This window comes from Macaca thibetana, chromosome 13 (genome assembly GCF_024542745.1).
Source record: "Macaca thibetana thibetana isolate TM-01 chromosome 13, ASM2454274v1, whole genome shotgun sequence".
NCBI lineage: Eukaryota > Metazoa > Chordata > Mammalia > Primates > Cercopithecidae > Macaca > Macaca thibetana.
The window spans coordinates 3,523,808-3,550,856 of record NC_065590.1 but is presented as its reverse complement, the minus strand read 5'-3'; the positions used below and the strand labels follow the sequence as shown (position 1 = coordinate 3,550,856).

General features: G+C 40.7%; 2 protein-coding genes across 3 annotated transcripts in view; both read left to right on the top strand.

Annotated features, from left to right (window-relative positions):
* Positions 1-27,049, top strand: part of MITD1 (microtubule interacting and trafficking domain containing 1) — a 977,552-nt gene that overhangs the window by 382,516 nt on the left and 567,987 nt on the right. The window lies entirely within an intron of this gene.
* Positions 1-27,049, top strand: part of AFF3 (ALF transcription elongation factor 3) — a 579,971-nt gene that overhangs the window by 383,044 nt on the left and 169,878 nt on the right. For both annotated transcript variants that reach the window (XM_050755037.1, XM_050755038.1), the window contains one exon: positions 3,436-3,487. In XM_050755037.1, coding sequence (XP_050610994.1) covers positions 3,436-3,487 — 52 coding nt within the window. The remainder of the gene's footprint in view (positions 1-3,435; positions 3,488-27,049) is intronic.

The following is a 27,049-nucleotide window of genomic DNA, read 5'->3' as shown; positions in this document are numbered from 1 at the left end:
AGAGAGTGCACCATTGCACTCCAGCCTGGGCGACAGAGTGAGACTTCGTCTCAAAAACAAAACAAAACAAAAAAAGTTGCGGTATAGCAAAACTTCCCTCTGCAGAATTCAGTTTAATGCAGGATTGTTTTGATTTCCTTTTCAAAAAACATATTTAGTCCCTATATGACACTATTGATGGAAAGCAAGATACTCCAACAGTGCAGTCCATTTAAATGTTTAAAGAGCATGAATTCCACATTATTTATCTTTATGCTCCCAACAGCACCCAACGTAGAAGTCCTCTGTACATTGAGTTAAAAAGGTAACTGTTATAATTTTTTTAAGTGACCTACTGGAGTCAGCAAGCTGTTTCATGCCTCAAACTGTATATTCCATTTCACTGGCGAGGGTACCTTACCCATCTTTTCCCACTGCAGCATGGGATTCTGTATTAGTGACAGATCGTCGGAACAGGAGACACATACTGAGCACCTAGTATATGTTAGGCAATGTGGAAGGCCCAGTCAGACAAATATGGACTGTCAAATTGAAAGTGGATAATACATATAGATGCAAAGATTTTACATATATTTACATATATACATATACATGTGCATATATAGTTCTTTCTGTGGCTCATTTTTTCCCCTCTTCCTCTCTGTAATTGTATTTCCACATGTAAAATGGCTTCGCTGCACCCAGCTTATTAGTGACCGATGCAGGTTCCCTCCCAAAGAGACTCGTGTGGTATCCATCATGAAAACAGCTGACACAAACAGGAGGACCCTGGAGAACTCTCTTTGGATGGTGGGGCGGGACGAGAAACATCTCCTGTGCACCCAACTGAAAAAAAACAAAAATCGTACTAATGTTCTAGAATGTTCCATTACATTCATCATTTTCCCTTGGGTCCTAATAAAGAGAAAATAATTCTCAATGGTGTATGCACTTAAACATTTCAAGTTAACTTCAGAAATTGCATCACCTAACATTTCAAGATGTTGGGGGAAATTTTGTGTTTTACTCTTTCTGAAGGACAAAAATAGTTTTAACCCCATCTCATTCCTGACCTGCTTACTTTTCCCCCCACAGAAAGGCAAATTCGTTATCAGCACTGAAGTTGCTGAGAACACTCCCTCTCAGACTGTTCGCCATGTCCTGTTCAGCCCCACTACATCCTTCCTATTTGCCAGAACCTATTCTGTTTGCCCTGTTGCCACAACATAAGTGCTGCTAAGAACAAAGATAATCAGCTGCGCATCTGTCCCTGTGCTGAAGCCGGCCCAAGACTTGGGCAGCGTTATTGGTCAAGGCGAAACATATTTCTTCAAACATCCAAACAGTGCCTTCGTTTTTATTTTCAGTTTCCTGTTTTCTGACATAAATTCTTTGGGAATTTTACCATTGCCTGCCGCTTCCAAGTCTGCTGTTTTACATTCTTCATTAAGATGGGATGTGGTGACTACTGGAGGCTAGAGACTGGGGAAAGTAACCAATTTCACCAAATTAAAGGAGGTTGGGGAAAAGGATCCATATATTTGAGGAAAAAAATGTACTTCCATTTAGTTTTGTCTTATATAATGCAGGTGTTATAACTCTCTGTTTCAGGATTACAGGAGGGATTGTGGTTAGTCCATGGAAAAAATGTTTCTGCAAAGTACTAAATTATTTTCCATCACTGAAGCCAGTTGAACAGACCTTACTAGCCTCCTAAATGAGTGCACCACAGACCTTGCCTGGAAGACAAAAGAAAATACACAAGAAGGAGCTGTAAAGCAAGTTTATTAATTTGCTACTTTAGACTTTATTCCAACATGGTTTTATATGTATTGAGGCCCTGTCTAATCAATGTTTGTTATCAAGGCAGTTAAAATAGATTTTGTGACTTTTTTGTTTTTCCCCTCATCTGACCAGCTTTTAGCCAAAGTCACTCATAGTTGTTCTGGCACTGGATAAATGTCTGAGATAGATGTACGAACTGTAGAAACTGTGTCTTCTTTTTCTCACAACTGTTTATTCCTATAAGAAAAAGAGAAGGAAATATAAAGTTTGCTTTTGAGTTCAGTTTGGGCAGTACCTTTGGGATATGTTCATTATGTAATTGAGGGAGTCATTCCTGGGACTAGGTGAACACAAGCTAATGTTGACAGCTGACAAAAGGGGTATGGTACAATGTGTGGGCCCGAGGACCTGAGCAGTAGACCAAGGGATTCTAGAGATCTCCAGGCCTGACTTGAAAGAGCACAGCAAAGCAAGTTACTACCACAGACCTATTTCTTGCAACTCACAGCCTTCTCTGGGGTGTACTAGCTCTGCACAACCATCAGGAAACACACAAGCCCACAGTCTCAGTTATCAGTGACTTCTTCCATCGCCAAGCCTCAAGGAAATACAAAGAAACTTCTTACAAAATGAGGATGCATGGTTCAAACCACCAATTGATTAAGGATTGGGAATTACATTAAGCCTACCGCAAACTATAAGAAGTGGACTGGTTCCAAGCTCCTCCAACTACATACTACTTGTTAATTCCTCAATGATCACAGCCCACAGAAGCGTTTCCTTAACTAGCCTTTCGGATGGTCAGAAAGGATTTCTGGTTTATATCTCATTCTGCTTTAAGCTTTGGGCCCCAAAACCTGCCACCAGGGCTCTCCATGGGGTATAAGAAAGGGGGATCTTGGGACCTACAGTGCAACCTCAGTGTTCTGTAAAAATTCTCTCCTCCTGGCCGGACGGGGGCTCACGCCTGTAATTCCAACACTTTGAGAGGCCGAGGCGGGCAGATCACTTGAGGTCAGTTCAAGACCAGCCTGGCCCACATGATGAAACCCCGTCTCTACAAAAAATACAAAAATTAGCCAGGTGTGGTGTCAGGTGCCTGTCGTCCCAGCTACTCGGGAGGCTGAGACAGGAGAATTGCTTGCACCCGGTAGGTGGAGGTTGCAGCGAGCCGAGATTGTGCCACTGCACTCCAGCCTGGACAACAGAGTGAGACTTTGTCTCAAAAAAAAAAAAAAAAATCTTTCCTCCAAGTCCTGATTCAGCCTGACCTGGTTTGGCTTGTGTTAGCAGAAGCAATCAAAGTTCAAAGTGCCTTGGATCTAGAATGCCAATGGGTTTATTTCCTGAAATTTTCTGTAAAGTGAAGTGGAAGGAAACAGGTTCCATCTGTAAGATATTCATCTTCTGGTAAGGTCTCCACTGCAAGCCTCTGGTTGTTTGCAAATAGCTCCTCGGTACCTACTCACAGATCTGTGCCTGGGCAATTCTATTGCAGAGAAGAAATTATTTTGCAAATCGGGTTCTCAGACAATAAAAGATGTTTGAAAAGCCTCCTGCTACACATTTTGAAAGATTGTTAATGGGAGCATGGAAATATATTTAATCTCTCTTAAATCTTAAAGACTGTAAGACTCATATGTCGGTATTTTTTTCTGCTTCCTTTTTAAGAGAAAGGTGATGCAGAGCCAGAGAGTCCAGACAATGGCACATCGAATACATCGTAAGTCTCTTTCGTTTTTCTATCAGAGATGCCTCTTCTTAAATATGCCTCATAAAATGAGATAGTGCGAGTATCTTGTAATAGTAATAATGATGATGGAAGGAAGCCCATGGTTCTCTTTTCTCATGATAATGTCTTTTTAAATGCTTTGGGTGCAGATGCATTTTGAGGGCTTTTTTATGCTTTAGCAGAGTAAGAGGAATCTTGAAAAATGCAGATGCTTCTCTTTATGAAGTAGAAATGTAATGAGATTTGAGCACGTGTGCTGGGGGGATTTGGTTGGAGACTTTCAGCATCGTCTTAAGAATTACAGAACTTTTCACACTTAAACTGGGAGGTGTACTGTCCCACACCGCTGTGCAGTAACAGGGTCGTTTCAGAAGCTTGCCATCTGCAACCTCACCTTGGAATTATGTGAAAAGTACAATGATCGGTATCTATGGAATCTCCAGAGTTTATTTTTTTGAATTAACAAAAGCAGTTTTAAAAACATAAGAAAAGGCCCTTATAAAACATGTGCTCCTCACTCTGTGTTTTGTCTGTTTCTTCTCAATATTCAAGGAATCCAAATGTATTTTTACTGATTAATTTGATGCCAAATTGATATACCAACATTTAAATTAAAAAATTCATGAGCTAACACGTGACTTTATTTTAGCTCCGTAAGAGTCAGTAACAGGTTTGCTCCTTAAAAATCTTTATTTTTATCACTTATGAGCAGTGGCGTATGTTTTCTTATTATAAGACAGGCTTTGTGAATTTATCTGTATGGGGATCAGTGTTCTTATTACTAAGCATTTTTTAAGTGCTATTGATTGGAAATCAGTTTGCAGTAAAATATTGAGTGTCTTATTTTGCCCAAAATCTGCTTCTTGGTCTAGAAAGATCCTTTGGCTTAAATAGGAGAGATGTATATTTCATAAGAGATAGGAATATATGTTTGTCTTTCGTAAGATACTTCCCTAAAAGTTCTAAATAGTTCCATTGTCCTGCTTTCAGATGATATAATGAATGTGACTGGTCTTAAATGGTTAAAATATTACTAATTTTTAATTTTTGTGTGTTGTAAAATATAATGGGAAAGGCTTTTAATGCCATCTGGAGGCATTCTAGAGAACTGAAAAGGGTAGAATCATTGGAAATTCAGTTCTTTTGAGTAACATTAGAAACTGCATAAAAATTCATGCGACCAGAATGTAAGCTATTTGGGGGAAGTTGTATTTTTTAATAAATTATTTTATAAAAGTTTTAATTGTAGAAACATTTTTTTTCAAATTCTCAATAATGAAATTATTTTAAAGTGATAAAGAACGTAAAAAGTATGTTGGAAAGTGACTAGCATCCTACGTTTAATTTTACGTATTTTAAAATCACATTCAGTAGGCACCCTTTTGGTTAGGACAGTTGGAAGTGCTTTTGAAGTTCTCCTTCCCTCACGTATTTCTAAACAGTCCATTCCCAGCCAGTCTCAATGGCTCACACCTGTAATCCCAACACTTTGGGAGGCCGAGGCAGGTGGATCACTTCAGACCAGGAGTTTGAGACCAGCCTGGCCAACATGGCAAAACCTCGTCTCTACTAAAAATAAAAAATTAGCCAGGCGTGGTGGCACACACCTGTAATCCCAGCTACTCGGGAGGCTGAGACACAAGAATGGCTTAAACCCAAGATCATGCCACTGCACTCCAGCCTGAGTGACGGAGTAAGACTCTGTCTCAAAAATAATAAATAAAAAAATAAAAAGTGTATTCCCTAAAAGCATTGGTTTGCTTTACTCTGTACCTTATTTCTTACCATATTTATAAAAGTAGGTATATTGGCCAGGCATAGTGGCTCACGCCTGTAATCCCAGCCCTTTGAGAGGCCAAAGCAGGCAGATCACGAGGTCAGGAGATCAAAACCAGCCTGGCCAACATGCTGAAACCCTGTCTCCACTAAAAATACAAAAAATATATATATATATATTAGCTGGGTGTGGTGGCACACACCTGTAATCTCAGCTACTCAGGAGGCTGAGGCAGGAGAATCACTTGAACCCGGGAGGTGGAGGTTGCAGTGAGCAGAGATCACGCCACTGCACTCCAGCCTGGGCAACAGAGGGAGACTCCATCTCAAAAAAAAAAAAATATATATATATATATATATATATGTTGTCTGAGGAATTACTTTTAAACCCTCTGGAAATATAAAAACAATGGGAGCTTGAAGCATCACCCCATATTCCTGCCTCTTTGAGCAAAGCAGTTTCTTAGGCACCTGCCTCTTAAACTAGAAATAACAGGTTGCAAGCATCTCTCCTGAAAGTGGAGAATTCTGAACTTGAAACCACTCAAGAGACCTCTAACAGAGGTTCTGTTATAATTGGTATGAGGTGCAGTATGTTATGGATAAAGAGTGAGATTCAGAATGCCTTCGATTTGTGTAGCATTTTACATTCTTATGTGCAGCATCTATCTGAGCTTCTTTAGGTAGGTAGGATAGAGATAATATCCGCATATTATGGATAAGGAATCTGAGGATCAGAAAGGTCACTCCAGGCCAGGTGCGGTGTCTCACACCCATAATCCCAGCACTTTGGAGGCCGGGGCGGGTGGATCACCTGAAGTCAGAAGTTTGAAACAGCCTGGCCAACATGGCGAAACCCCATCTCTACTAAAAATACAAAAATTAGCTGAGTGTGGTGGCACGTGCCTGCAATCCCAGCTACTGGGGAGGCTGAGGCAGGAAAATCACTTGAACCTGGGAGGCAGAGGTTGCAGTGAGCTAAGATTGTACCACTGCACACCAGCCTAGGCAACAGAGTAAGACTCCATCTCAAAAAAAAAAAAAAAAGAAAAGAAAAAAGCGTCATTCCACGTAAGTGAGGAGTTAGAGCATAAACCTTCTGATTTTTACCCATTTTCCATACTAAGGTGGGTGTGGGTCTCAAGAGATAAACTAAGACCATGAGTCACAATAAGTAGGAAAATTGGGAGCAGAGGATTTGTTAAGTGGGAAGCATGTTAGTTTGGTAGGGCTGCCAGAACAAAGTACCAGCAAGTAGGTGGCAAGAGTAACAGAAATTTATTTTCTCATGGTTCTGGAGGCTGGAAGTCCCAGTCAGGGTGTCAGCAGGGTTGGTTGCTTCTGGGAGATGTAAAGAGAGGAGTTGTCCCAGGCCTCTCTTCGCTTGTATTTGACCATCTCCTCCTGACATGTCCTCACGCAGTCTCTCTGTGCACGTCTATCTCTGTGTCTGTTTGTATAAGGTCAGCATTCTTATTGGATTAGGGCCCACCCTAATGACCTCATTTTAACTTCATTACCTCTGTAAAGACCCTGTCTCTAAATAAAGTCACATTCTGAGACACTGGAAGTTAGGGTTTCAACATATGAATTTTGGGAAGAAATAGTTTGGCCCATAACATTAAGGGGCAGAGTAATCAGAATGATTCAGGAGTCAGGTAAACAGAACCAGGGGTATACAGATTTATGAAAATGGGAAAAGAGGAGACAGCCTAAGTAAAACATGAAACATGATGGGCTCCATGGCAGCTGAAGGAGTGGAGCAGAGCAAAGAAAACGGGGCTAGCAAGCATGGGGCACTAGGAAAGATGCCTCTTTCACATTCATGGTGTTGTGGAACTGGTGTGGCTTCAGCAAAGGTGCCTGTACATCCCTCTGTCTGTATAACTCTATGACCCTGAGTCACTAAAGCCATTAAATGGGCTTAAATTGTAATCCAAGGTTGGGAGTCTCCGAACAGAAGAGCTTATTTCCTAAGGAAGCATCTTTCTTCATGGCCTCCTTTAAAAACAGGAGATCTATCATGATTGGTTTCAGATGGTCAATGCCTGGCAGTACAACACAGTCTGGATAATACCTGAGTAACCCATCAATATGTATTATTTAGTGATCCTATGAGCATTCAGGATGATGAAAGAAGTGATTTAATCTTAACATGTACACACACACGAAAGCACAAATTAAAATGTCTGTGACAGACTTCTAGTTATATTAATGATGGAAGAACTTATCTTGGACTAACTGTCCAGCAGATAGCTGTTATAAACTCTGGACAAAATACTTTTGTTAAAAATAACTATTTGTAGTCTAACTAAAAGAAGGCAGAGAATGTAGGAAATTTGATCCTTGAAAGAGGGTCACTGGACTGAGTGAGAACTACGTTTATATAGCTTCTCCCATGAGGGCATGCCCCAGTCCACAAAGAACAACTAGAACTCAAGGAGAAAGCCAGAACTGTAATGGCTTGAGGTGTCAGGGGATAGAGTTCAGGGCTGCCAGAGTGGCTGGGAATTGAGTAAGTCACAGAAAGAAAAGAGCCCTCCCTTCTGTATATAAATTTCCATCAATCCTTGAATAACCTCTAAACTGCATATGTGTGGGGAATATGCCAGTGAGCCTAGTGGAAAACAATTACTAGAAAGCCAAAAATGCTGAGCAGAGATTTCAGTTGCTGCCTACTGCCTACAGCTACTGCCTACAAAGTTCAGAATCTGAATCCTACCCAAGTTAGAGGGGCTTGGCAAATGCCTCAGATTTTCTATTGAAACCCCAGAAGGGGAATGTGCTTTCAGAGTAAAGGAGTCACCCTAACATTAAGGGCAAAACCAAAACAGATCCTTCCTAACAAAGTATAACACTAAATATCTAAAAGCTCAAGCTAATCAGCTAAAGGTTTTATTGCCTGATAGAATAAAAAACAATCAACACTGTTTAAAAGAAGAAAAGAGAGTTTAGAATCTCTAAAACAAAATTTACAGTGTTCATTAACCAAAACTTAAAAGACATATGAGAAGGAAAATGTGACCCATAATCAAGAGAAAAAATAGCCACTGTAATAGACCCTGAGATGACCTAGATGTTAGAATTTTCAGACAAGAATTATAAAGCAACTACTATAATATGTCCAAGGATGTAAAGGAAAACATAGTCATCATGACTGAAAAGAAGGAGAATGTCAGCAGGGTAATGGAAACCAATCTAAGAATAACCAAATGAAAACTCTGGAACTGAAAAATGTGACATTTGGAATAAATGAAGCGTAGAAGAGACAAAACTTAAACTCATATCAATAAGAATTGTTCAATGTGAAAATAAGAATAAAGATTAAAAAACAATCAAACCTCAGTGAATTATAAGATAATATCAAGTAGTCTGATATACATGCATTGTGGTGCCAGGAGGAGAGGAGAGACAAAATAGACCCCAAAAAATATGTGAAGGAATAATAGCTGAAAACTTCCCAAACTGGATGAAAACATTACTTTATAGATTCAAGAAGCTCAGCAAGCTGCAAGCAAGATAAACAAATAAAACTACACCGTGGAACATTATGGAAAACTAAATAGAAAAAGAAAATCTTTAAGACAGTCAGAGAAAAACAGTCTTATACACAGGGGAACACAGATACAATTAACTGAAGAATTCTCATCACAAATATGGAGGCTGTAATACAGCACAGTGGCATCTTTAAGATGCTGAAAGACAAAAAGAGAAAAAGGAAGAATTGTCAAGCCAGAATTCTTTTTTTTTTTCCCCTTTTTTTTTTTTTCTTTTGTGAGACAGAGTCTCACTCTGTCCCCAGGCTGGAGTGCAGTGGTGCTCTCTCGGCTTACTGCAACCTCGCCCTCCCGGGCTCAAGCAATTGTCCTGCCTCAGCCTCCTGAGTAGCTGGGACTACAGGTGCCCACCACCACACCCAGCTAATTTTTGTATTTTTAGTAGAGACAGGGTTTCACCATGTTGGCCAGGATGATTTCAATCTCCTGATCTCATGATCCGCCCACCTTGGCCTCCCAAAGTGCTGGGGTTACAGGCATGAGCCACTGTACCCAGCCCAGAATTCTAAATAAGCAAAAATATCCTTCAGAATTGACAGTAAAATAAAGACATGTTGGGATGTACAAAATATGAGAGAATTCATTTCCAGTAGGCCTACGTTACAGTAAATTGACAAAGAAAATTTGTCAGACCAAAGGGTAATAATATGAGATGGAAGCTCAAACCTAAGAGAAGAAAATATTTATAGGAAATAATAAATATATGGGTAAATCTTTTTTAAATTAACCGAAGAATCAAAATATTATTTTGTGAGATTTGTGATGTATGCAGATGTAAAATATATAACAAAATAGCACAAACAGTAAGGGAAAGCAAGTGGAATTTTACACATCTGCAAGGTTTTTACATTTTATGTGAAGTGATATGATATTAAATCTAAGTAGACTGGGAATAAGATAAAGATGCATGGTATAATACCCAGAGAAACCACTAAAAACAAATATCCAAAAGCAGCAGAGCTAAGAAGTCATTGCAGGAATTAAAATAAAATACTAAAAAATGGATTAACATAAAAGATGGCAGGAAAAAAACCAGAAATGAAAAACAGAAGGTATCAATAGAAAAGAGATTGAAAAATAGTAAACCTGAACCCAGTCATGTTAGTAACTGCATTAAATACAAATGGACTGTCATAGTCCGTTTAGTGTTGCTATTACAGAATACCTGAGCCTGGGTGGTTTATGAAGAAAGGAGGCATCCTTAGCTCACAGTTCTACAGGCTGTATGGGAAGCAGGGCACCAGCATCTGCTTGGCTTCTGGTGACGGCTTTTGTGCTGCATCAAAACATGGTAGAGAAGGGCAAAGGGGCAGTGGGCAGGTGCAAACAGAGAAACCTAAGAGATGGTCTGGCTTTGCAACAACGTACTCTTCCAGGAACTCTTCCATCCCCTCTAGAGCTAATTTATTATCTCAAGAGTGAGAACTCACCTTCAGGGAGGACATTAATCTATTTTTGAGGCATCCACACCCGTGACCCAAACACTACTCTCCGGGCCCCAGCTTCCAATACCACCACACTGGGGATCAAATTCCAACATGAGATTTGATGGATACAGACAAACCCTACCCAAACTATAGCATGGACTGAAAACTCCAATTAAAAGGAAAAGATTGTCAGACCAGCTACAAAATTAAGACTGCTGGCTATCTACATGATACGTACTTTAAATAAAACACGGGTTGGTTGAAGCCAGAAGACAGAAAAGATAAACTGTGTAAATAATAAGCATAAGAAAGCTGATGTGACTGTATTAGTGCTACCACATAGACTTCAAGACAAAGAGTATAAGAGGCAAAAAAGGATGTTTTATAATACTCAAAAGGTCACTAGTAAATTCTATGAAAACCTTAAGACATATTTATATCAATGAACACCAAGAAATGAACTAACGCTCTTATACAAACTTTCAGAAGATAAAGGGAGAAGGAACACTACCCAATTTATTGTATAAGGCCAGTACAACCCTGATACCAAAACCTGACGTAAACTTTATAAGAAAAGAAAAATGTCACACAATATCCCATCAATGTTTACACAAACACTGATGCAAAAATTCTTCACAACATATTAGCATATCTGATTCAGTGATACATGAAAATAATGTCATTCACTATGACTAAGCAGGATTTATCACAGGGATGCATGGTTGGTTTACCATTAGAAAATCACTTAATGCATTCCACTATACAAAGAGAATAAGGGAGAAAAACCACATGATCCTCTAAATAGATTCAGAAAAAGCTTTTGGCAAAATGGAACACCCATTCATGATTTAAAAAGAAAAAAAAAGCCACTCTCAGCCAACTAGGACTAGAAGGAAATTTATTTAATCTAATGATGGCCATCTGAAAAAAAAAAAACCTGAAAAACTTACTGCTAACATCATATTCAATAGCAAATTTCCAACCACTTCCTCCTAAGATCAGGAATACCACAATGATATCTACCCTTATCACCTCTATTCAACATTGTCCTGGAGGTTTTGGTCAGTGCAGTAAGGCAAGGAAAGGAAGTAGTAGACATAAAGCCTGAAAATAATTATTGTTTATGGACAAAGTCCTAAGAATCTAAGGACTACTACTAAACAACTGCTAGAATCAGTAAGTAAACTTAAAAAGGTCAATATCCAAAAATCTATTGTGTTTCCATTTATCAACAATAAACAATTGGAAAATGAGATTTAAAAAGCAATTCCATTTAAACTGACATAAAAAAACATAAAAACTGAATAAGTGTAGCCAAAGACCTGTGTAAGACCTGTATAATGAAAGTTACAAAACATTTATGAGAGAAATTTAAAACCTAACTAAATGGAGAGATGTTCGTGAATTGGAAAACTTGAGAGTGCTGACATCTTGATTTTTCTCATTCTGATCTATGGATTCAACACAATCTTGATCCAAAGGCCTGCAGGACATTTCTGTAGAAAATGGTTTTACAGATTCTAAAATCTTTATAGAAAATCAAAAGAGGTAGCCAAAATAATCTTGAAAAACAACAAAGTTGGAGGCCTTACAGTACCTGACTTCAAGACTTATTGTAAAACTGAAGTAATTTAAGACAGTGTGGCACTGATATAAGGGCAGACAAATCAATAGAAAAAATAGTCTAGAAATGGATCCACACAGATATGGTCAACTGATTTTCCTCAAAGGCACCGAAGCAGTCCAGTGGGGAAAGCCGGGTCTTTTGAACGAATGATGCCAGAGCAACTTCTCGGGAAAAATGAATCTCATACCACACACAATTGAGATGGAGCATAGATCTCAATATAAATGCTAAAACAACAAAGTTTCTAGAGGAAAACGGAAGATAGTATCTTTACAACTAGAAACAGACAAAGATGTCTTACGGAGGTCACAAAATCACACAACATGAAAGAAAATTCTAATGAATTAGACTTCATCAAAATTTAAAGGTAACTGCTCATCAAAATGAAAAGTCAAGCTACAAACCGGGAGAATATATTTGCAATACAAGTATCTGACAAATAATTTGTATCTAGAATATATAAGATACTCTAACAATTCAATGACAAAATGATAAATTTCTTAAATGGACAAAAGCTTTGAACAGAAAAAAGAAGATACACAAATTAGCCAATAAGCAGATGAAAAGGTGCTTTTCACTAATAACATTTATTTTAGGGAAATACAAATGAAAGCCACAATGAGATACTACTATACACCCACTAGAATGTCTCAAATTAAAAAGACCAATACCACTAAATCATGGTAAGCATATGGAACAATGTAAACTTTCATGCATTGCTAGTAGGAGTGTAAAATGGCGTAACAATTTTTGAAAACTGTTTGTTTCTTATAAATAAACACACATTTATTGCATGACCTAGCCATTGCATTTGTAGGCATTAATACAGGAAAAATGAAAAACATATTCATTAAAAAGATGCGTGCAAGAATATTCATAGCTAATTGATTCGTAACAGTGCAAAACTGAACCCCAGTGTCCATCAACTGGTGAATAAACAGTTGTGGTATATTCATACAACAGAATACTTCTAATCAAATAGCAACAAACTGCTTACACTATAGCATGGATCAGTCACAGAAGCTTATGTTAAATGAAAGAAGCCAGACACACAAGAGTGTATACTGTAAAATTTGCTTCATATGAAGTTCAAGAAAGCAGGCAAAACTAATCTACAGAGATAGAATTTTGAACCGGGGTTGCTCTGAGAGGCTGGGGATTGATTGGGAGTTGCCATGATGGGATATATATATATAGATATAGATATTTGTTGTTGTTGTTTGTTTGTTTTTGAGACGGAGTCTGACTCTGTTACCCAGGCTGGAGTACAATGGCGTGATCTCAGCTCACTACAGCCTCCGCCTCCTGGGTTCAAAAGATTTTCCTGCCTCAGCGCCCCCAAGTAGCTGGGATTACAGGCAAGCACCACAATGCCCAGATAATTTTTGTATTTTAAGTACAGATGGGATTTCACCATGTTGGCCAGGCTGGTCTCGAACTCCTGATCCAGTGATCCGCCCACCTTGGCTTCCCAAAGTGCTGCGATTACAGACGTGAGCTACCACACCCAGTCTATGTATTTTTATATATATATGATAAAAATATTTATGTGACAGCTTTTTTACCTGATAATAATTAACCTGTTTTGAACACTTACCTTAACAAGGTACAACTCTTGGCACTTGACATGTTTTATCCCCTGTAACCCTTACAGCAATCCAGAAATACTCCCTTTTAACCAGCAGAAAGAGGCGAATTAATGTCCCTGCATTTATTAGCTTAAAGTGGCAAAGCCAAGAGTTGAACCCAAGATTCAGGTCCTAGAAGCCAAGCTCTTAACCACTGTCCCATTCTACTACTATCCCAGAGCTCTTATATTGTTTCTCTAGAGACGACAACCATCCCAAGAAGACCAAGTAATTGAAATAATGCCTGAAAAGCAGCAGGTCAACATCCTGCTAGACTGTTGACTGTACTAGAAAAAATTCTAGGAATAATGAGCAAATGAAGATTTCCAAGATTCTGTGAAGGCCACAATTTGGCAGGATCACTGTGCATGCTCAGTCCCCATTGACCACTACTGAAAATCCACTCTCAAGTCAAGGGTCAGTTACACAGGCTTTTAGACAGATCCCAAGAACATACCATTCTACCTTTGTAGATAACCCTCAATTGTACAAAGTAACTGTAGCCTTAAAGAAAAAAATGAAGATTTGAGGCCAGGCACAGTGGTTTACGCCTATAATCCCAGCACTTTGGGAGGCCAAGGCGGACGGATCACGAGGTCAGGAGATCAGCCCATCCTGGCTAACACGGTGAAACCCCATCTCTACTAAAAATACAAAAAAATTAGCCGGGCATGGTGGCGGGCACTTGTAGTCCCCAGCTACTTTGGAGGCTGAGGCAGAAGAATGGCATGAACCCAGGAGGCAGAGGTTGCAGTGAGCCAAGACCGCACCACTGCACTCCAGCCTGGGTAACAGAGCGAGACTCCATCTCAAAAAAAAAAAAAAAAAAGATTTGAAATGACCTACATAAATCAGAAACAGGATTAAACACAGAGTGTTTAAATGAGGCAGAAGGAAAATGATCCAGCCAGGTGTGTACCATTGTACAGTAAAAGACCTGGAAACTATTATAAGCTCAGACTGCATTATAAGTCCTATAACTATTATAAGCTCAGACCCATGAAATGTTCCTTCTTCAAAAGTTAATATATTAGTTGGAATTAATATATGGAAAGTACCTGTTTCCTAATAGGCACTAAATAAATCATTGGTCCTCCTGTTATAACAATATTCATAACTTATAAAAGCTATAAAACAGCTTCGTGTCTGCCGTTGGTACTGATCAGAGCTTTACTAGAATTTTTCTCTTCTTTTTTAAAAGTAAAAAGTGGAAAACTAAGAAGATGTTAAGGGTGGTAAAAACAAAAATTAATAGAAAGTTTTAAAAGATCTCGTGAAGCTAGGGGCTGAGGAGAAGAGAGACTGAGTGGTCTACTCCAGAGATGCCAGCCAGAGTGAGCTCTTCTCCAAAGACAGGACCTTCTCCGAGAGTAGGAACATCAGCAAGAAGCGTGTAGCTTTACCTCTCCCCAGAGTGAAGGATGCAGGTCCTGCAGGAGGCTGAAGAATTCACCTCCACCACTGACTTCTATTTCAAAATGTGTTGGAAGACGTGAGCACCACAGATTGGTGGAGCCGGTCTGGATGATACCAAAGGCTCTTTCCAGGTACATAATGTGCAACGGAGTCATCATGCAAAGTGCAACATGTTCATGTCAGTGTCCCTGCATTGATATAGTATTCATTTAAAATGTTTCATTAGCTCATTGTAGCACTATCTTAGAAAACATTAAATATGGAGGGAAGAAATACAGAGGAACAATTGTGTGCTAAACATATCAAGAAATCTGTCATTTATGCAAGTGCATTTAACAATAACGTTACACAAACTGATCATAGAATAGTGTCTGGAAGTTGAGAGATTAAGGTCGATTTGAGAATTGTGACGAAAAGTTGTTTTTTTTTTTTTCCCGGAGAAACTTGAAACCTTCCTGATACTTATTTTGGCTCCAGCAATACGTGTCTAAAATGATGAACTGTGGCTGATCTTTTCGTCTATGAGGTGCCTGTCCACAGAGACCTCCTTTTTGTATCTGTTTAAATGATTTGCCGTAATCGTTTCGGCTAAGAAAATGAAAAACCTAGCCTACAGCCTTTGTCTAGAGAAAGCTGGCCAGATCCTGTTTCTCCAACTATTAGATACCAAGAACAAAAAATAAAATAGGAAGGGCCTCTTCAAGTTCCTCAGACCCCTCATTAATTAGAATCACAAATTAGACTGAAGGCCTGCAAAGGGGCGTGGCTTATCAATGAGTAAGGAAGGAAGACTTTGACCAGGCTTCGCCTACCAAAGAGTCAGCTTTGGGCTGGGGAGAGTTACTGAAGGAGAAGAGGTGAGGAGGAAAGGTCAGTTTCACCTGAGAGGGCGATTAGGCTTTGCTGTTGTATTTGTTTTGCTCTCAGAATAAAACAGTAAAACACAGGACTGTCTATTGGAAATGATCCCATCATAGAACAAGACTGCAAACCCCATCTTCTGTGTTCTGGCACCACATTGGAAGGTCCGGGGTCCCCGAGGTCAGAAAAGAGAGTTTTTAAAATTAGGGAGTCTGGCTGGGCATGGTGGCTCACACCTGCAATCCCAGGCAGATCACCTGAGGTCAGGAGTTCAAGACCAGCCTGGCCAACATGGTGAAACTCCATCTCTACTAAAAATACAAAAATTAACTGGGCATGGTGGCGGGCACCTGTTATCCCAGCTACTCAGGAGGCTGAGGCAGGAGAATCGCTTGAACCTGGGAGGCGGAGGCTGCAGTGAGCTGAGATCACACCATTGCACTCTAGCCAGAGCAGCAGACCAAGACTGTCAAAAAAAAAAATTAGGGAGTCTACATCCCCCTGTCTCCTGTTTGATTGCTCAGGGGCCCACCCTTTGTCTTCTACACCCAGGCTTCTTCCAAATGTACCTTTACTCAGGGGGTTATCTAGGCCAAGATTCCTCAAATATTTTTAATTTAATTTTTAAAAATTTTAATTGTCTGTAATCCCAGCACTTTGGTAGGCCGAGGCAGGTGGATCATGAGGTCAGGAGATTGAGACCAACCTGGCCAACAGGGTGAAACCCCGTCTCTACTAAAAATACAAAAATTAGCTGAGCATGGTGGCATGTGCCTGTAATCCCAGCTATTCAGGGAGGCTGAGGCAGGAGAATCGCTTGAACCAGTGAGTCAGAGGTTGCAGTGAGCTGAGATTGTGCCACTGCACTGCAGCCTGTCTCAAACAAACAAACAAAAAAATTAACTCTGGTGGCAAAATATACATAACATAAAATTTACCATCTTAGTGATTTTCTGGTATGCAGTTCAGTGGCATCAAATGTTAATACATTTACATGTTGAGCGGCCATCACCACCCTCTCCTTAGAACTCTGTTTTTATCTTCCCAAACTGAAACTCTGTACCCATTAAACAGTAACTCCTCGTTCCCTGCTCCTCCCCATTTCTGGTAATCACCATTGCTGTCTCTTCAAATTTAACTACTCTGGGGACTTCATATAAGTGGAATCATACAGTATTTGTCCTTGGGTGTCTGGCTTATTTTCCATACTGTAATATCCTCAGGGTTCACCCATGTTGCAGCATGTATCAGAATTTTCTTCCTTTTTTAAGGCTGAATAATATTCCATTCTATGTACAGACCACATTTCGTTTATCCATTTATCCATCAATGAACACTTGGGTTAGCTCCACCTTTTGACCATTGTGAATAAGGCTGCTAGGAACATGGGTTTACATAACCTCTTTGAGCCCCTGTTCTTGATTTTTTGGGGTATATACCCACCTCAAAACTTTTTGACTATAACTTACACAGTCAGAAATATATTTTATACCATATCACATGTGTACTGAATATGGTATAAAATATATTTGGTATAAATAAAATAAAATATATTTATACCAAATAAAATATATTTATACCAAATTTTATTTACCATATAAATAAAATATATTTATACCAAATATATTTTATACCATATTCAGTACACATGTGAATGTGTGTACTGAAGCCAAAGTGTTGCAGACATCACCTGCCGTTACTCTGACATTTTCTGTTCTTCGTATTTTTAAATGCAAGTCACAATTGCACACATTCACTTTTGTCAGCCCCTGTTCACAAAACACAATAGAGGTTACTGACCAGCTCCTGAGATGCTTTGTGCCAAAGGAGTGAGGAAGGAGAAGGAAATGGCGTGCAGGGGGCCCTGCCGTGTTTCCAGCCCTGGCCTCGTCCCTTTCTGTAAATGATCTCTTCAGTCCTCCCAGTAGCTCTGAAAGGTGGGCTCATCTTTCCTCATTTGACAGATGAGGAGACCGAGGCTGAAAGAGCTCGGCCAGTGAGCGTCTCCCTACACAGGCCCTCCCTCTGGCGCGCTGCCGAGAGGCGACTAGCGTGTATGGCTCCCTGAAGCGTTCCCCTTGGAGAACCCAGGAGCATGCCAGTAGGACCTAGGAAAGTTTTAACCCAAAGGTGACAACCCAGAGTGTTTTAGGTCCCATTCACGGGTTCAGCAAGTAGGCCTTTGGAGTCTATGTCATGGGAGGAGGGAAGTTTTCAGTGACTCCCGTTAGACCACATAAACAATGGTTCACTTCCGTCGTGATTACGGTGGGGCACAGTCTCTGGAAGCGAGTTTGGCTCTTTTGCAATGAGCTCTTCAGTCCACAAAGACATGAGTTAAGGAACTTCATCTACTCCGTACTCACCGCGGCTTTAACAGTTGCCAACGTTTTTCTGAGGAGTCGCCCAGACGGTGGGAGAGTGTGGCTTGTACTACCATATTTATTGACTGCAGCAAGCAATCAATAAATATTGCCTGGCTTTGACAGACTGCCTGTGCTTCCTCCCAGTGTTATTTTTAATGAATCTTCATGCTCTTGTGTTGGAGTGTTTCTAGCATTGAGAGCATCGTACTTACTCAATAAGCAAGTACGGTATGAAGAAATGAAGAAATGCAGGATACCACAAAGGATGGTTGGAATACATACATTGACTGTGCATCTTTCAGAAATACTGTCAGTTGGATTTGTTCTCACTCTCCCTCGGATTCTAGTTAAGATGTAAACCTCCTAAATGCCGAGCTTGCATATTTGTACACTGAAGCCCACCCACCTTCCACCCCTAGATCGCAGGTTCTCTTTGCACCTGCATGCCTCTAGTGCTGACCCCTTCTCACGCAGCCTGGGACCATAAAGATACTTCCCATGCCGTAGATGCCTGTTTTGTACCAGGCAATCTACTGGACATGTTGTCTCATTTAATCCTCATAACAATCCAATGAGATGTATTATTACATGATTACATCTCGTATTACAGAAGAGAAAAACGAGGTCTCAGAGAAGTGAGTTGGCTCCTGGAGGGGTTTGCAGTCATGAGCCGTGGAGCCAAGATTCCGACTGGGTCCGCCTGCTCCAGAGCCGCTTGGAGACACCGCACGTGGCCTGGCACAGAGGGCGCGTGAAATGGGAGAGATGTTAAGGAAGAAACCCCATTTCTGAAGAAAGGGCTGGTATTTCCCTAAAAGCCCTTAATATCTGCCCTCCCTCCCTACTGTCAGGAGAATTGCAGCTTGAGGCTGTGAGGAGGCCGGGGAGGAGCGACAGGAGGAAGCCTGGCTCCCTCCCGTTGCTGAGTGAGCCTGGTATTTCTGTGCAGTGATGGGGGCCTTGGAAACCGCAGGGGCTGCAGTCTGGGATTCATCTGACATTCCGAGTAGCTGGCAGAAGTCAAGTGACAGCTTCCAAGCCTCGTCCCACCTGCTCACCTCAGAGGGCCTTCTGCTGTTGGCAGAGTGTATTTCAGTAAAGCTGTGTTCACATGATCCTGCCAAAGCATGTAAAATATGTTAGCCTCTGCCTCCGAGGTTCCACCGCAGAGAATTCCACCCCTACTTTTAACTTCTTCAATGACTGAAATATCCAAAGGGACAGGGAATGTGGAGATAATGGGCAGGTGACCAAACTTTCACACTCAGGCAGGCACTCACCGTTTTATGTCAAAAAAGGCTATTCTTGCTTTAAAAATAAGGATTCCATGGGATTTCAAGGATTGAGTTAGAATACTACAGGTGTTGGTGTATCATGACTAAGAGGTAACAAATACTGAATACTGGCCAGGCGCGGTGCCTCACACCTGTAATACCAACACTTTGGAAGGCTGATCACTTGAGGTCGGGGGTTCGAGGCCAACCTGACCAACATGGTGAAACCCCATCTGTACTAAAAATACAAAAATTAGTCGGGCATGGTGGTGCACGCCTGTAATCCCAGCTACTTGGGAAGAAGCTGAGGCATGATAATCCCTTGAACCCAGGAGGCAAAGGTTGCAGTAAGCCAAGATCGTAACACTGCACTCCAACCTGGACAATAGAGTGAGACTCTGTCTCAAAAAAAGAAAGAAAAAAACAAATACTGAATACTGTGTACTGGGCTCTGTATTAAATGCTTTATAAAAATAAAGGTAATAGTGTAACAATTCTGCAAGGGCAATAAGTGTAAAGTGAAATACAGGATCACCCTATAGATGAATCAGCTCTTTGAATTTTTATAGCAACTCAGAAAGGAGACAACATTAGAATCTCCCATTGTATAGATAAAGAAACCAAGGCAGAGAGAGCTCACCCAGGTAGGCAGTGTGGCCAAGCCAGGATTTTACCCCGGAGGTGTTTGAGGCAGAAGCACTTGTTTTCCTCACTGCCTGAGACTACAGACACCTGAGCTGCATTAAAAACATGGATAAACAAATGAAGTTCAAAGTGGTTTCCAGATGGCTGGAAACCCAGTGATTTGGGACTATTTCATTTGAAAATCTGCTTAACACTAAAGCTAGACGATTGAGTTCGATTAATTGGCTTTTGGGGGTAGGGATGAGAAAGAGTGTCATTTATTTGCTTGTGGAGTTTCTGGGAGTAAATAGAATAATAAGCAGGGTGAGACAAGAATAGCCAAGAGTTGGATAGAACTATAACCATATAGCTTCACTTGTCGGAACAGTAGTAGCATGCTGATTTCACACAACCTTGGAAGTTGTATCCTCTGAAAATAAAGAGAAGTTTCTTTTTAATGAGTGAATACATAAAATATTGCTATTTATAATTTTTTAAAAATACGCATTTGACTGCAAGAGAAACATCTTTTCTCTCATGACCGTGTTATCAAAGTGGAGACATTCTCTGATTTTGTGAGTTTTATCTTTCTGTTGACAGTTTGGGCTACATCGTGTGATCTTCACCCCCAAAACTTACTGAGCATTTACTGTGTTCTTGGCACTGTTCTGAGTGCTTGACTCATACTCTCACGGCTCTCTGGGGTGGTTACCCCCATTTTCAGATAAGGAATATGTGCACAGAGAGATTAGGAAACTGGACCAGGCTCACACAGCTAGTTTGTGACAGAGCTAGGATTTGAACCCAGTTCGACTCCTGAACTCATACTTTTTTACAAAAAGACAGAGATCTTCCTACTTGCCTGGGCTGGCCTTGACCTCCTGCGCTTCAGTGATCCTCCCTGCTCAGCCTCCTGAGTAGCTGGGGTCACAAACAGGTGCTAGAATGCCTGAGTCTGAACCCACCTAGAGCCCACACTTTTTTTTTTTTTTTTTTTTTTTGAGACGGAGTCTCGCTCTGTCGCCCAGGCTGGAGTGCAGTGGCCGGATCTCAGCTCACTGCAAGCTCCGCCTCCCGGGTTCACGCCATTCTCCTGCCTCAGCCTCCCGAGTAGCTGGGACTACAGGCGCCCGCCACCTCGCCCGGCTAGGTTTTTGTAGTTTTTAGTAGAGACGGGGTTTCACAGTGTCAGCCAGGATGGTCTCGATCTCCTGACCTCGTGATCCGCCCGTCTCGGCCTCCCAAAGTGCTGGGATTACAGGCTTGAGCCACCGCGCCCGGCCTAGAGCCCACACTTTTAATCACACCTCTGTGTGATGATTTTCTTTCTCCTTCTGGTACTTTCTCCCTTGACCCCCTTCTGTTTCTCCTCCTTCTTCACCTATCTTGTAGTATTCTGTGAATTGAACTAAGAATTTAAAGTCCAGTTTAAGAATTTAAAGTACGGCCTCCATTTCGGCTATTAAACATCAAAATATTTCCAAAATACTGAATATCAATGTGTCTCTAAATAAGAGAACGGCATTTTGGAATTATGTATCACCCTCCTGGATTTCTTTAGATGTTCAAAAATACACCTGAATTAATAATTAATGTAATTAAGATCTACATCTTATCTTTAAATGTCAGAAGCATATCAGTATTTTTATCTGCCCTTTCAAACGCCCAAGAAGTGATCATTTTATTATGTTTCAACATTCATGTGAATTCTATTGGTTTTTCTAATAATCACTGTTACTAATCATGCTGAATTGCCCCAAAGTGAGCATCGAGGAGAGAAAACTATATCAGTGCCTTTAAAAGTACTAAATTTGGTGTTCAAATTTTGAAGGAAAAAATTAAAACTGGAGTATTTGCATTGTTCTGTTACTGCACTGAGGCCCTTGTTGCCTGGGGGACCAATTTTGCAAGCTCTGGTCTGGCGTGATAGTGAGACCTGAAACCTGGGGTGGACTTCTTTAATATCAGGATGTGACATGCTCTGTGGAGCTTTTAGTACAACTTACTGGGTCGAAAATAAACTAAAATGATGCAATCGAGAACATTACATCTAGACAAAAAGCGTTCAAAAGGATAGGAGTGGAAATTTCTCTTCTTCCAGGAATTGTAAATGGATGCCTTTGTTTTTTTAAATCCCTTCCCTTGAACCTCCAAAGTAGTATTGCCAGATAAAATATAAGACGCCCAGTTAAATTTGAATTTCAGATAAGCAGGAGTAATTTTTTACAATATGTATGTCCCATGCAATACCTGAAAATAATTTGTGGTGTAAACATGTCTCATGCAATATTTGGGACATAGTTATGCTAAAAATGTGTTTATTGTTTACCTGAAATTCAGATTTAACTAGGCATCCTATATTTTCATTTGCTAATTCTAACAAGCCTACCAAGCACCATATAGGCTGTAGTCCAGTCCACAACTGAACTTTAAATTCTTAACTCAGTTCATAGAATAATACAAGATAGGTGAAGAAGGAAGAGAAACAGAAGGGGGTAAAGAGAGAAAGTACCAGAAGGAGAAACAAAATAAGAATGAATTCTGGCAATCTGCCAACTAAAATAACTAAATTTTGCGAGAAAGAAATCCTAAAACTGAGGTCATAGGATGGAAAAAGTCTGCTTCACAGACTCTTTAGCCTGAAGATTGGCCAAAAAAGAAAAAAAAAAAAAGGCAGGCATCCTATGAACATCTAAATACCAAAGCTCTTCCAGGAATGGAAAGATTTGGAATGTGAAGATTCTTAGCTTTGGAACTTTGTTAAAATACCACAATTTGTTTATTAATTGCAAGGGGGATTTTTTTTTTCAGCGAGATACTTCGGTAATTCAATATCAAAGAAGGCTACCTAACTTCAGTTTATGTTACTAAGACGCGTTTGAAACTTCGTGGATAACCTTTTGTTTGTTTGCCTCCTGCTGAAATGCAAAAAAATTATCTGATACTTGATACAGACAGGAATTTACCTCTGTTTAAAAATCACACATTTCTCCCATGAAGCATGAAGATGACTTTTTTAATTTAAAAATATTAACTGACAGCTTCAAGATTGATTTTTTTTTTCTTTAATCTCTAACCAGACAAATTACTAAAAGCAAGAAGGCTCTTCCCTTAATCTTGGACACGTCACAGATGTGACACTGTTCTGTAGGAGACGGCTTTTTAACTGTGGATGGGGCAGAATAACCTTTGGAATTTTAGGATGTTGTTACAGGCAAGTTTACTAGTTTTTGACTTGCTAAGCCACAACTGGAGCCAGCCTTCATCGGGGTAAGAATATTTTCATTTTACTATTATATCTTCAGTATTTCAAGAGTATGATTATTGCATTCTGGGGAATATGGCCTTTGAGGCTTGTGCTGTCTGCTGAATATGCAAATGTGAATGTCCTATAAAAGAGGAGAGGAGCTGACAGTTTCTGTCTGTGCCGTAAACTTTAAAGAGTCCAACAGATGATATGTTGGGGCTGCTGGAGCAGGAATTGGATCACACCATCATTTTAGATAAAAGAAGAATTTGTATTTCTTTGAGAGGCATTTAAAGGGCTGGGCTTACAGCTTCCCTCAAAGCCACACAGCTATATGCGAGACTATCATTTCTGTAGTTGTTTGATGATGTTACTGCTGCTTTAAAACAAATCGAGCTAATGGGGCAAAGAATTTTCTCACCAAATTAATGATGGATCTACCTATTTTTTTTTTCTAATTAGTGAAATATGAACTATTATTGCTTTTTCTGTAGTCCTTCCTCCATTCTGTGTCTTATTGTTTCTTTTATAAGGTGCATTGTGTGGTTAGTTCAGATAAAGAACAATGAGATTTCGTATACTTTACATTAAAGATACTACAAAAACTTCCAAAGCCAGGCTCTCTCCAAAGGGCCAGAGATGGTAACCCCACAAGCCTGGCTGCCTGGGGAAATCAGCTGAGAAGCCACAGGGAACCATCAGCCCACGAGTGACAGCCAGGATAGAAGCAGGTGCTGTTTTAATAGGAGAAAAGTGTAAAGAGAACTGTCAGGTGATCTGAATGACAGAGGACCAATCGGTATGGTAAAGTCAAGTATCCTATTCATACGGGTTATTTTTCCAATCCAGTCTCCTGACTATGGTTCATAACCAGGGTGTACATCAGAGCACTTGCAGAGCTTTTTAAAAATATTAATACCTGTATTCTGGAGAGTCTGGGTCCACCAATATCTGCCTTGTGATTCTAATACACATACATGGTTGAACATCAGAGCTCAAGAGGTCCTAAACCTGGTTTAACCCTCTAAATCACAAAAGAAACTTTAAAATGCTGCTTCCTGGGCCCCTCTACCAGGGATTCTGCTTAAGTATGGCTGGGTTGGGGCCTGGGAATCTGTATTTTTACAAAGTTTCTTAATCGATTTTGATCAGATTTGGAAACCATCATTGCCCCAACAGAATCACATTAATTTTAGCAACCTAGAGGACTTTCTTTTTGTTTGTTTTTTGTTTTTTATTTTTTTGAGGCAGAGTTGCACTCTTGTCGCCCAGGCTGGAGTGCAATGGCATGATCTTGGCTCACTGCAACCTCTGCCTCCTGGGTTCAAGTGATCCTCCTGAGTAACTGAGATTACAGGTGCCCGTCATCACACCCAGCTAATTTTTGTACTTTTATTAGAGACAGGGTTTCACCACGTTGGCCAGGCTGGTCTCAAACTTGTGACCTCAGGTGATCCACCCACCTTGGCCTCCCAAAGTGCTGGGATTACAGGCGTGAACCACCACGCCTGGCCAACCCAAAGGTTTTTTAATGCAAAAGAAAAATAAGCTAGTCAGCTGTGTAGTGCATTTGGAGCAGCATCCTAAATTTCCACTTTTTTTCACCTTAAACTTATTTCTTTTTTTTTTTTTTTTTTTTTTTTTTTTTGAGACGGAGTCTCGCTCTGTCCCCCGGGCTGGAGTGCAGTGGCCGGATCTCAGCTCACTGCAAGCTCCGCCTCCCGGGTTCACGCCATTCTCCTGCCTCAGCCTCCCGAGTAGCTGGGACTACAGGCGCCTGCCACCATGCCCAGCTAACTTTTTTTGTATTTGTAGTAGAGACGGGGTTTCACCGTGTTAGCCAGGATGGTCTCGATCTCCTGACCTCGTGATCCGCCCGTCTCGGCCTCCCAAAGTGCTGGGATTACAGGCGTGAGCCACCGCGCCCGGCCTCTCTTGTTGTTTTCTTAATTGTTCTTCCTACTTAGGCTTATAACATGTCCATATTTTCCCAAACAATACAAACACAGGCAAATCCATCAACCACTGTGCCTACTGAGCGCTCTCTCCCTTTCCCATCCTTTAACTTCTCACTGGCCCTTCCTCCCTCACAGCTGGTTCCCAGCATCTGTGCTTTGTGGACCCCCATGGTTTAGTTGCCACTGGGCCAAGCCTATGACATCTTCCCAGTCTAACTTCCTTGACCTCTTTGCAGCATGGAACCCCATTGACAAGGCCTTCTTCGAACCGTCTATTCTTTGCTGCCATCCTACTATATCCTCTTGATAGTCCTACCAGGGTTCAGCCTTTGGTCTGTTTTGGTTTTTTTTTTTTTTTTCCTCTCCGTTCTTCTCAGGGTGATCTCATGGATTCCTATAGCTTCAATTTTCATCTCTGTCCAGATGCCTCCCAGATCGAGATCTCTAACTCTGATGTCTTCCTGGAGCTCTTAGCCAATCCTTCTGCTAAGAGTTTTTGACATCTGAGGTCTGAGCCATACTGAATGGTTATATTCTTATTCCTGTAAGGTACACCGCTGGGCATAAAGGAGGGTGTGTTATATGTGGTACCTTCAGGCCTGGGGCCAGTGCCAATAGAGTACTACAGGATATAGGAATGGCTCTGACACCTCAAGGTCATACTAAAAGTTCAAGGATTTCAGGACTCACATATTTTAGACTCAAACTTCTAGAACACTATTCTGACCCGACTGAGCTATTGAAGATAGTTTTCATGGCACTCCTCTCCTTGATTGACCTCCTAAGGAATCTGTCTCTCTTGAGAATAGGCCTCAACTCTAATTTCCGTGGGCCCAAGACCAAGAGTGGGCAAGGGGAACCTAGCCTGCACCTGGCCACCTGGTGTTGGCCATTACCAGGGTGCCAGGAGCTGAGGTGATGCGTGTTAGTGTCTACAGAGTGCCATGTGGGTAGGTGCTAGGTCTTCCAGGAGGCTCAGCCACTGATGACTTTAAGGCATACAGGTCTCCAGCATGGCTGCAGGAAAACTAAGAGAACTTGTTTCTAGTAGATCTGCCCTTAAGAAATAGCTAAAGGAAGTTCTCCACCGGAAAGAAAATGGTAACAGCACAAAGCTAGGATTTTCAGAGCAGGGAGAACAGGATGAGTTAAAATAGAAGTAAACATACTATTCTTTATCTCATGAACTTCTTTCATCATATGAAAGAAATGGTGATGCAGAAGTTATAATGACATCTGATGGTGCTGCTTAGTGCATGTAGAAGAAGTACTTAAGATAATTGTATTTTAAAACTGGAGGAGATACAGAGATCTAAATGGAGGTAAGATTTCTACACTTCACTGGAAGTGGTAAAACGTTGACACCAGTAAGCTGTGATAAGTTATCTATGTGTATGCAATACTTAGAACAGCCCCTAAGGAAACTGTGTACAAAGCAGTGTACTCAGAAACATTACAAGTAAATCAAAATTCAACTCTAAGAAATGTTCAGGCCAGTTGCAGTGACTCATGCCTGTATTCCCAGTGCTCTGGGAGGCCAAGGCAAAAGGCTTGCTTGAGGCCAGATGTTTGAGGATGTAGTGAACCACGATAATGCCACTGCACTCCAGCCTGGGTGACAGAGTGAGACTCTGTCTCTAAACAAAAAGAAAAAAGAAGAAAAATGTTCAAGTAACCCACATGAAGGCAAGAAAAGAAAAAAAAAGAGAAATGAGAAACAAAAGGAATAACACAGTAAACGAAGAAAATGGCAGACTTCGATCCTAACATATCAATAATTACTTTTAATGTA